Source organism: Lathyrus oleraceus, chromosome 4 (assembly GCF_024323335.1).
Source record: "Lathyrus oleraceus cultivar Zhongwan6 chromosome 4, CAAS_Psat_ZW6_1.0, whole genome shotgun sequence".
Classification (NCBI taxonomy): Eukaryota; Viridiplantae; Streptophyta; class Magnoliopsida; order Fabales; family Fabaceae; genus Lathyrus; species Lathyrus oleraceus.
Window position 1 is genome coordinate 341,900,343 of NC_066582.1, and position 12,646 is coordinate 341,912,988.

At 39.6% G+C, this 12,646-nt stretch overlaps 1 protein-coding gene across 1 annotated transcript; it reads right to left on the minus strand.

The window, feature by feature from the left end:
* Positions 1 to 1,381: 1,381 nt before the first annotated feature.
* Positions 1,382 to 8,958, minus strand: LOC127137342 (uncharacterized; the record flags this gene model as incomplete). Its single annotated transcript, XM_051063813.1, has 3 exons — positions 8,907 to 8,958; positions 2,745 to 2,916; positions 1,382 to 2,678 (listed from the first exon to the last, which is right to left on the minus strand). Coding segments are annotated over exons 1-3 (1,521 nt in total), but the record flags the coding sequence as incomplete, so codon positions are not given.
* Between the last annotated feature and the right edge of the window lie 3,688 nt (positions 8,959 to 12,646).

The following is a 12,646-nucleotide window of genomic DNA, read 5'->3' on the forward strand; positions in this document are numbered from 1 at the left end:
AAAGTCACTCTTCTCTAATTGACCACAACGATTAAGGATATCTACTAATTTCACATCCAATTTCTGTGCCTCTCGGATACTATCCATAAAATCATTATTAATCTTTAGCATTCCTAGCATTACACTCTGCGGGGTTACTTCGCAAACCAAACTCATATCACGAAATTGCTCAATTAATTCCAACTCCTTAATCATCATTGCTGACACATGCAAGGTCTTTCTACTTAAAGCATCGGCCACAACATTTGCTTTTCCTGGATGATAATTCAAACCGAAATCATAATCCTTAAGCAATTCTAACCACCTACGTTGTCTCATGTTCAGCTCTTTCTGATCAAATAGATACTTTAAACTTTTATGATCGCTGAAAACTTCAAATCTGGAACCATAAAGGTAATGCCTCCAGATTTTTTAGCACAAACACCACAGCAGCAAGTTCAATATCATGCGTAGGATAATTCTTTTCATGAATTCTTAACTGTCGCGATGCATAAGCAATTACTTTATTATTTTGCATGAGCACACCTCCTAAACCCATCAATGAAGCATCACAGTAAATTATAAACGGTTCCTCCGGATTTGGCAAAGTCAAAACCGGCGCCGACGTCAATCTCCTTTTTAATTCATTAAAACTCTCTTCGCACTGAACATCCCACACGAAAGCTTTACCTTTACAAGTTAATTTAGTTAACGGAAATGCTAACTTAGAAAATCCTTCAATAAACCTTCTATAATATCCAGCTAATCCCAAAAAGCTTCTAATCTCGGTAGCCGACTTAGGAGTCTCCCATTGCAATACAGCTTCTACCTTGGAAGGATCTACAGCAATACCTTTTCCTGAAATTACATGGCCGAGAAAACTGACTTCTCTTAACCAAAACTCACACTTGGACAGCTTCGCATACAATTTCTTATCTTTCAAAACATCCAACACTAATCTCAAATGTTCCTTGTGCTCTTCTTCGGACTTAGAGTAAATCAAAATATCATCAATAAATACTACCACAAAATGGTCCAGATAAGTATGGAAAATACGATTCATGTATTCCATAAATACTCCTGGCGCATTAGTCACACCGAAAGGCATCACAGAATACTCATAATATCCATACCGAGTTCTGAACGCTGTCTTCTGGATGTCTTCATCTTTCACTTTGATCTGATGATAACCCGATCTCAAATCAATTTTACTGAACACACAAGCACCCACTAATTGATCCATCAAATCATCTATTCTCGATAGTGGATACTTATTCTTGATCGTTACTTTATTCAATTGTCTATAGTCAATACAAAGCCTCATACTACCATCTTTCTTCTTTACTAGCAACACTGGAGCTCCCCACGGTGACACACTTGGTCTTATAAACTTCTTCTCAAGTAAGTCTTCCAATTGCTTCTTTAATTCATACAATTCAGATGCCGACATTCTATACGGTGCCATCGAAACAGGCCTAGTACCAGGTACCAGATCAATAGTAAATTTAACTTCCCTCTCTGGAGGCACACTAGGAATTTCATCAGGAAAAACTTCAGGGAATTCTTTCACCACTAACAGTTCCTCAATCTTAGCTTTACTCTCAACCGACAACGTCGCCATCAAAGAAAACATCTGAGCTCCCTCTTTCATCAATTTTTGCAATTCTCTGAAAGGTAATAAGTCAACTCCTTCCTCTTCAGGAGTGGAAAACCTCACCGACTTATGATGACAATTTATATGAACATAATTATACTCTAACCAGTTCATACCAAGAATTACATCCATCCCATCCAACGGCAAACATACTAAATCAACATAGAAATCTTTATCGAAGATCGACAAAGGACATTTTAAACATACCAAAGAAGTAGTTATTGATCCCTTAGCTGGGGTCTCAACAATCAATTCACCATCCAAAGCGGACAATTTTAAACCCAGTCTTCGAGCACAGTTAGCAGAAATAAAACAGTGTGTAGCACCGGTATCAATAATAGTAATTAAAGGAGTACCATTTATGAAACATGTACCTCGGATAAGTCTGTCCTCACTGGAGGTTTGAGTTCCGGTCAATGCGAACACCTTTCCAGTTTGAGATTTCTTTGGCTTCTGACACTGACTTCCAATATGCCCTTCTTCGCCATAATTAAAACAAATCATTTCCTTGTGCTTGCAATCAGCTATTGCATGGCCAGTCTTACCACAGCGAAAACACCTCTTTACTTCAGCAGTGCATACATTACTCTTATGACCAGCCTGACCACATTTAAAGCAAACTATACCAGCAGGGGCACCTCCCCTACTAGTCCTCTGAGCCGGAGCAGCTCCTTGTTTCCCTTTTCCCACTGGAGCATCATACGGCTTGCCACGGTTTTGATGTTGCTTGCCCCTGCGGTCACTGACAATCTTGTAATGAGCATTATTGTCTTCTTCAAATATCCTGCAGCTATCAACCAATTCAGTAAAAATGCGTATCTTCTGATACCCAACAGCCTTCTTAATTTCAGAGCGCAGTCCGTTTTCAAACTTGATGCACTTTGAAAATTCAGCACCAGCACCAGTGTAATGAGGATAAAATTTGGACAACTCCACAAATTTTGCAGCATAATCAGTGACAGACATGTTTCCTTGCTTCAGCTCAAGGAACTCAATTTCTTTCTTACCACGGACATCTTCCGGATAATACTTTCTCATGAATTCCCTACGGAATACATCCCAAGTAATGACTTCACCTGCCACGGTCAACCTCTCGTGAGTCTCTAGCCACCAGTCATCAGCTTCGACTGCTAGCATGTGAGTACCATACCGAACCTTCTGAGCTGGAGTGCAATCCATAACACGGAAGATTCTCTCGATCTCTTTCAACCATCCCAAGGCTGCATCTGGATCATGCTTCCCTTTAAACACCGGCGGATTCTCTCTTTGAAAAGTCGCCAAGCTACGTGATCCAGCATCTCCACCAGCATTTGGCAAGTTCTGCACAGCTTGTGCCATCGCTTGCATTGCGGCAGCCATTGCAGCGTCATTCCTTCCAGCCATTTCAACTTATCACTACAACACAACTTAAAAGTTAGATTAGTAACAATACACAATTGTTAGACAGTAACGACACGACAACTGGCCGGACAGACCAACCTGCTCTGATACCACTAATGTAACACCCCATTTTCTACCCACGAGTTATAACAACAAAATCAGAGTCGTAAAATTTTCTATAAATGGAATATTACATGTTCAACTTTAAACAATTTCCACTTTAAGGAATCATAACAATATGTAACACTTTTCTTAATTCGACAAAATAATGGCATTCACTCCGATAATTCAACTTCATAAAATCTTACGCAGCGGATTCGTAAAAAAAATTCTTATCATCTTTAAGCAACATAAATACGACTTAACTTAAAGAGTAAACAACTATAATCCTTCAAACAATTTAAATTTTAGTAACAATTAAAAGATCCACAAAGCAGACACGCGACAATCCCCCTGAGTGCTACGTATCAGAGCGACTGACCACTGACCCGACCAACGGTAACCGGCTACTTCTCAGGATTACCTGCACGTTGTCACATAAGGACAACATTCAACAGAAGGGGTGAGTTACAATAATTATAATCAGTATATGAAAAACAATACAGTAATTAAGAATCGTACACAAACACCACTTCTCAATTAAATTAAATACCCATACAACAAACCAACAAAATGCAACTCTAATGAGACTCGACTCGTCATGCATGTGGTACCATTCGGAGTAAAACTCCCAACTTAAAATTTGCCGATTTAACGAGGCATCAAGGCTTAAGCCTTCAACTTTCAACTTTTGCCAATCCAGGCCAACGTGGTGTGAGCAAAGCTCCGACTTAATGCATATGAATTTACATGACATACACGACTTTAAAATTCCGACAACATAATAATAATAGCAACACAACAATGTTTTCAACATAATCAACTTATAATTAACTTTGGCTCACCAAGCTTACAACTCAGTATCTTTAACAACTTTCCGTACACGGAATAACTTAACAACTCAGTCATACTTGTATCGACACTTCATAACATAAACCCAACAAAATTACTCATCAAAATTAACTATAATATTACCCGACTCACCCCGACGAATTTCATTAAATTCTGAGCAATTCGATTTTTCACTTTTCCAACAGCGTTAACCCGTTAACGCCCTGGGTTAACCCGTTAACGCAAGACAGAATACAATTTTTTTTTCAGTTTTTCAACAGCGTTAACCCGTTAACGCCCTGGGTTAACCCGTTAACGCAAGACAGAATACCCTTCCTGGCAAATTTTAACAGTGTTAACCGGTTAACGCCCTGGGTTAACCGGTTAACGCAAGACAAACAGCAATTTTTCACAATTCATAACAGTGTTAACCGGTTAACACCCTGGGTTAACCGGTTAACGCAAGACAGAAAGCTGTTCCTGCGCTAACACGAAGCAGAATGCAGAATTCTCCGCATTTTCCGCCGTTGGAGGACTTCCGGACCTCCGATACCAATTCCGTAAAAAGCTACACTTTCGGAAAATCAAGACTCATCCAATTACAGATTCAATTACAGCTTTAACATAACTTATTCATCTCAATTTTTCAGCATTCAACATCCCAATTAGGGTCAAATCAATGGCTTATCACTACCCATTACATGTTAACCCATAATCCCCATTAAACGACGATAAACCCCCCTTACCTTATTATTTTGGATCGAAGGTTGCTCTAAGAATCGGATTCCGGAAGTTTTCTTCTCCTTCCCTCTCGTTCGTACAACAGTTCTCAAATTCCTCTTCTGCTAACTTCTCTCCACTACCGTTTCTTTTCTTTTTTTCTATCACTTCTTTTCTTTTCTCTTTATTAAGTTAACTAAATATCCTAATCTCTAATGGGCCTAATATAACACCTCTCATTTTACTAATTAGCACACAATGATAAGCCCACTTACTCAAATAACACCACAATTATATTATTATTTCTTATAATAATTTCTACGACTTTCGACTAATTTCCGACTAACCACAATAATTACTTAAATATTAAAAATAACAAATAATTATTTTGGGCGTTACATGCGTGGTACATTACCATATTTCGTATTCTACTTAAGTACATCGTACCTTACGATGTTCTACAATTCACTCAAGTGCATTGTACCTTACGGTGTTCCTTAATTACAATATCTCTAAATAATCCGTCCTTTTGTGTGTGACCCTGTAGGTTTTCGCGGCATTGGCAATTATATTAAATCACGCATTTAACATAATAAACAGTGAGCGGTATCTAGCAACACATCACTGCTACCCAAGACACGAAAATGTCATGTGATCTGACAAATCCTTCTGTGATAATACTTATGTGTATAATTATCCTTTTTCCCTTATGACTATATTGAACACAAGACATAGACCGTGTCATCCTTGTCCAGTTCAATATTGGGCCCATAGACATTTATCCTGTTACGCAGGATGGGCAAATTCCATCTAGGTCACTCATGTCCCTTAGCATGCTTCGTGGAGTACCTATCAACTGTCTTTATGGTCATCAAATTACGGACAACGTTTGATCAGCAACAAGGCACTCGACTCTACATCTAGGGTCCATAGTGGTTTCAGGTCGAAGGGTGGTATACACCATTATCACCATGAGAATAACTTATGACACTTTGCATAACATTCTATATAGTATTCTCATAGCGGGTCAATCCAGTATAAATATTACTCTTAATATTCATACCTATGTTTAAGACTTGATAACTCCTTATCCATGATCCATGAGATGTGATCATCAGTTTATATACATAATAGTCTTTATGCTTTAATGTTATCCCACTTCACAATAAAGCTCGACTATGGATACTATAAGAATAGTGTCCTTATGTTTAATATGATCTCTTGATTAAGTGACACTTGATACATTAAACGGACTAGCTATTCTAGGGACTTTATTAAACAAGCATAATAAAGAAAAAGCCTTTTATAATTAATAAATAATTCGATACAAGTACCAAAAGTATTGGCCTCTAGGGCTTACACCAACATGAGTACCAAAGGAACCTTCATGGACTTCAGTCATCAATAGGTATGCTTCGTGTCTATCCACATATCTGAGCAGAACCATATCGAAGTTTCTCTTGTACAATACATCACCATTCAGGTAAAAATTGTCGGCTAATCTTCTCAAATTATTCTTATCTTTCAAAGATGCTCCAGCTGGGTAAATCTGACTTTGGAGGAAACACTTGATATTAAAATACCACAGTTTTTCATCTTTGGCTTTTTCAACAGCAAACACATGAGCTGGCCTATCAAGACACTTCACAGTCAAATTAGAAACTTCATTCCAATACTTCACCATAATCATTGAAGCCAATGTTGCAAGAGCATCTACCATCCGGTTTTCATCTCGAGGGATATGATGAAACTCAACCTTTGTAAAGAAAGTTGAAATCCTCCTCGCATAATCTCTATATGGTATTAAACCGGGTTGATTCGTCTCCCATTCACCTTTGATTTGATTCACCACCAAACTTGAATCTCCATAGACGTCCAAATGCTTGATTCTAAGGTCAATGGCCTCCTCAAGCCCCATAATGCAAGCTTCATACTCAGCCATGTTATTTGTACACTTGAAAGTAAATCTAGTTGTAAGTGGAAAATGAGTGCCTTGAGGAGTAATAATCACTGCCCCAATTCCTATACCATACTGATTAACAGCTCCATCAAATAGCATGCCCCAACGGGAACCGGGTTTTGGCCCTTCTTCAAGCAATGGTTCATCATAATCTTTCATTTTCAAGTACAAGATCTCTTCATCGGGAAAATCATACTGCACTGACTGGTAATCTTCAATTGGTTGGTGTGCCAAATGATCAGCCAAGACACTACCTTTGATTGCTTTCTGAGATCGGTATTCAATATCATACTCTGATAACAATATCTACCAACGGGAAATCCTCTCAGTTAGAGCAGGCTTTTCAAAAATAAACTTGATTGGATCCATTTTGGATATCAACCAAGTGGTATGATTCAACATATATTGACGCACACGCTTAGCAGCTCTAGCCAATGCGCAACAAGTCTTCTCAAGCATAGAATATTGAGCCTCACAATTGGTGAACTTCTTACTAAGGTAGTAAATAGCATTTTTTTATTCCATTCTCATCTTGTAACTAATAACACATCCCAGACTCTCATCAAGTACAATCAAATACATGATCAACGGTCTTCCTTCAACAAGAGGAGATAGAATCGGAGGCTCAAGTAGATACTCTTTGATACTATCAAAAGCTTTCTAACAATCCTCGGTCAAATCACAAGATTGATTTTCCGAAGAATCTTGAATATAGGCGCACATGTGGCAGTCATGTGTGAAATGAATCTTGAGATATAATTCAAGCGGCCAAGAAAACCTCTGAATTGCTTCTCGGTTTTGGGCGCAGGCATTTCTTATATTGCTTTGACCTTGGCGAGATCAACTTCAATACCTTTCTCGCTGACAATAAAGCCCAACAACTTACTAGAACGAACACCAAATATACAACTATTGGGATTCAAGCGGGGTTTGCACTTCCTCAAACGCTGGAATAGCTTTAACAAATGCTCAACATGTTCCTCTTCATCAATGGATTTGGCAATCATATCATCAACATAGACTTCGATCTCTTTATGCATCATATCATGAAAAAGAGTAGTCATTGCCCTCTGGTAAGTTGCACCAGCATTCTTTAAACCGAAAGGCATCACTCTATAACAAAATGTTCCCCAGGGTGTAATGAACGTGGTCTTCTCTATATCCTCGGGTGCCATCTTAATCTGATCATATCCGGAAAAAAATCCGTCCATAAACAAAAAAGACTTTGAATTTAGTTGTATTGTCTACCAACATATCAATGTGTGGCAGAGGGAAATCATCTTTCAGACTGGCTTTATTCAAATCTCTATAATCAACACACATACGGAATTTTCCATATTTCTTCGGCACAGACACAATATTAGCCACCCATTACGGATATTCTGCAGTAACAAGGAAACCAGCGTCAATTTGCTTCTGCATTTCTTCTTTGATCTTTACTGCCATATCAGGATGAGTCCTCCTCAACTTTTGCTTAACTGGCGGGCATTCTGGCTTCAACCGCAATCTATGCTCCACAATCTTAGAATCTAACCCAGGCATGTCTTGATAGGACCAGGCAAACACATCTGAATACTCTCGGAGAAGATCAATCAACCCCTTCTTCACTTCTGGACACAGTCGAGACCCAATCTTGACTTCCTTCACATCATCTTTTTAACCCAAGTTGACTAACTCAATCTGCTCTTGGAACGTCCAAATGACTTTTTCCTCGTGCTCAAGTAGATGAGACAATTCATCAGATACTTCTTCATCACTTCCTTCCTCGGCTTCAAACACAGGGAATTCAAAATTTGGCGAAGGAGTTGGATCATTGTATTCAATGGGTTTAGAAACCAACTTGCATAATGATTTGATATTTTGATTTTAGAGAAGTGATTTGGTGACCAAATATTATGCAGATGGACAATTATATTTATTTATTCATGTTTTTTTGTGATTACCATTTTTAGAGAAAGTAAAAATAAAACATCATAGATGTGGATGAATAGAATTGAATTTTATTAATGATCAAATTTGAAAATGCCAACAATGTTCACTTCTCCCTTAGGCATAGGAGAAGGATTTTCAAAAATAATAAAAGCAATTACTTAGAAAAGTGCATAATAATAGGAACATCAACAGCAGTCCAATTGTTGCAAGCCTTTCCATGCGTCATAAAATTGGTGCAGTCTTCGTCTTCATCCCCCTCGATCACAGCAGTTAAGTGTTGTTCATTACCATGAATGAACCCTCCGCTATGGAAACTGGGTTTCACATCTTCAGCTCTAAACTCAGACGAACCTCGTTGGAATCCCAAACCGGCTCTACTCTTGTTCTCGACGACCTCTACCATCCGGCCCCACTAATCAGAAATATTGTCTTCAACAATCTTCTGAGTGTCTTTGAAGGGGGACATGAGTGCCCCAACTCTTTTTTCCTCATCAATAGATAGAGCTTGGAATCGAGTTCCAATCTCATCATCAGCTTCTACATAAGTGAAAGACGACAGGTGGCTTACCAGCAAAGCCTTCTCCACACCAACGATAACAAGCTTTCCATTCTTGACAAACTTCAACTTCTGATGTAACATTGATGTAACGGCTTCTGCCTCATGTATACATGGCCTTCCTAATAAGAAATTATAGGCCGGGTGGATATTCATTACTTGGAAAGTAATTTGGAAATCACTCGGACCTATCTTCACAGGAAGGTCCACCTCACCAATCATAGTCTTGCGAGAACCGTCAAATGCTTTGACGATCACGCCACTATATCTCATTCGAGCTCCTTGATATGACAATCTGGAAAGAGTTGATTTAGGAAGAACATTCAATGAAGAACCGGTATCAACCAATACGTTCGACGGAGCATCCTCCTTACAGTTCATTGAAATGTGCAACGCTAGATTGTGATTTCTACCTTCCTTAGGAAGTTCCTCATCACAAAAGCTCAAGTTGTTATAGGAGGTGATGTTAGCCATAATATGATCAAACTGATCAACCGTTACATCATGCTCTACACATGCTTGCTCCCACACCTTTTGCAATGCCTCTTTGTGTGCTTTAGAGTTCATAAGCAAAGACAACACTAAAATTTTGGAGGGAGTTTGGAGCAATTGATCCACCGTATTAAATTCACTCTTCTTGATCAACCGGAGTACCTCATCATCATCATTAGGCTTCAAACCGCTGGATTCACCAGACTGAAACTTTGGAGCGCTAATCAAATCAACTACAGGCATTTCAACTTTCTTACTGACAGACACATCTTCTACATTCTTTGGGAACACCGGCCCCAAAACTCGACCACTATGGGTCACCTTCGTAACATCAATAATGCTCACAACAGGACTAGTCGTAGGCAAAGGAACCTCTTGACCATTCTCTAACATAGTCGCATTAGACTGGTACGAAACAACTTTATCAGATGAATACGGGATTTAACCCACTAACCGCATTACCAACGGCGATATCAATCTGTTGATATTGTTATTGATGTTGTTGTCAAATTGAATTACCACTCTTTCTGGAGTCTTGAACACGGGAACTATAACATTCACATCGTCACCCAAATGACGGGACTGAAGAATCTGGATCATACCTTTATCCATCAACCTATGGATGTCTCTTTTCACAACCACACAACCTCGGGGATTAACACTACAGATTGCATAACCATCATGCTCATGCTTACAATCACTCACCATACAGATATCCTTGTGCATTGTCACCAAGGACCTCCTAATGAAACGAACATCATATACTTTGAACTCTCCAGGACAACCATCTACCATATTAACAGAAGGGTTACCATGAGAAAGTAGTGGGTTAGCTTTGACATTAGGAGCACGGTCCTCAAAGGACATCATCCCACTTTTGACCAACTTCTGGACTTCATACTTCAGGGGGTAACAGTTCTCAATATCATGGCCAGGAGCCCCTTGGTGAAAGGCACAGTGAAGCTATGGCTTGTACCACCATGGAAGTGGTTCAGGAATCCGTGGAGGATTTCTCGGTTGCAAAAGGTTCTTGAGAACCAATTGTGGGTACAATTCAGCATAAGACATAGGAATCGGGTCAAAAGAGACCTTCTTCCTCTCGAATTTTTGTCGTTGTTGATGATTGTTGGTATTGTTGTTATTGTAGTTGTTTGTTCTTTGCGGTGGCTGTTGTTGACGTTGTTGTTTAACTAGTGTTGATTGGTTGTTTGAAAATACTGGAATAAAAGATGACACTTGATGATGATGTTGACAGGGTTGTGGACTTCTTCTAACATGAGGCCTCTTCTTCCTCCCAACGGATACTGCATTAGTCTCACCTTCTTTCTTTCAGGCAAACCCACTGCCATACTTCTTGCTAGATGAAACCTCCTCTTTAGACAACCGTCCCTCTCGGACACCTTCTTCTAGTCTCATCCCCATGTTTACCATTTCGTTAAAATCACTTGGGGCACTAGAAATCATGCGCTCATAGTAAAATGAGCTCAGGGTCTTGAGAAAAAATCTTGGTCATCTCTTTTTCTTCCAAAGGATGGGTAATCTGAGCCACAAGCTCTCTCCATCGTTGAGCGTATTCCTTAAACGTCTTTTTGCCCTTCTGAGACAATGATCTCAACTGGTCCCTATCTGGTGCCATATCCATATTATACTTGTACTTCTTCATGAAAGCCACACCCAAATCATTGAACGTGCGGACACTCGCACTATCCAAACCCATGTATCACCTCAGAGCGGCGCCAGTCAGACTGTCTTGGAAATAACGAATCAGTAACTGATCATTATCAGTTTATGGTGACATCTTTCTAGCATACATGACGAGATGAATGAGTCGACAAGTATTCCCCTTATACTTTTCAAAGTCAAGGACTTTGAACTTCATCGGGATTTTGACATTGGGAACCAAGCAAAGTTCCGCAACACTCTTACCGAACAAATCTTTTCCCCTCAAGGTCTTCAACTCCTTTCGCAGCTCAAGGAATTGGTCTTTCATTTCATCCATCTTCTCATAAACATTCGGACCCTCAGACGGCTCGGAATGATAGATGGTGTCCTCAACACGAGGCAGAGTGTGAACAATCGGTGGTGGCACAGACATGACCAGGCTAAATTCCAGCATGGAAGCAAAAGTAGGCATGAAACCCTCAGGCACAAAGTTGGGCGGCATACCCCACGGGAATCCGGCAGGCATAGTAGGAGCAAACTGGGTGGCAGGCACGGTTGAAGAAACAACCCCTGATATGACCATCCTCTGAGGAGGAGGAGTTGCAGGTGTTGGAGAAGATTGACTTTGAGCAGCTATGACTGACTCCATCATGGCAGTCAGACGGGTGATCTCATCCTTCAAGTCTCTGTTCTCTTGTTCTAGATATTCCATGATTCGCGGACAATTGGCGCGAGTATTGTATGGATGAATCAGCTTGGCTGAAGCACAGAAGAAGAACCAATAAGACATCTGGAAAAAGAGAAACCTGTATGCAAATGATGCATGGAATGCAATGCTTGTTTATTTTTATTTTCAAGGAACTTACTATTTTATTTGCAAATATATAATAATAACAATTGCAACAATTTTGATTGACCATAAAATCTCTTTTATTTATATAATTGGAAGGATTACACTGATTACAATTTCAGAAACCAAAATACAAAATACAAGAGAAAAGGAAACTAATCATCCTAAGGATCCCCTAACAATGGTGTCAGATGGTCGGGCCGCAGGCACGTACTTCCTTCGGATGCGTTGGAGCTCGGACTCAAAAGAAGTCTTCATCTGAGTCTTCTCGAAGACAAGTTAATCGACAATCTTCTTCTAAGCAACAGAAGGTTGAGGCATACTAGAGGAAGATGAAACCTCTGGTTCTCTCTGTCTCTTCACTACTCGGTCTTCAAGAAGCTCAATAAGTGCATCTTTGTCCTTAGACTCAAGTTGCAACTCCTCATGCTTTCTGCTCAAAGCATGGAAACGCTCTTCCCACATATCCTTCTCTTGCTTCATCTTGGCGAGTGCGTCTTCCAACTCCTCTACATCTTGGTTAGCGAGAGT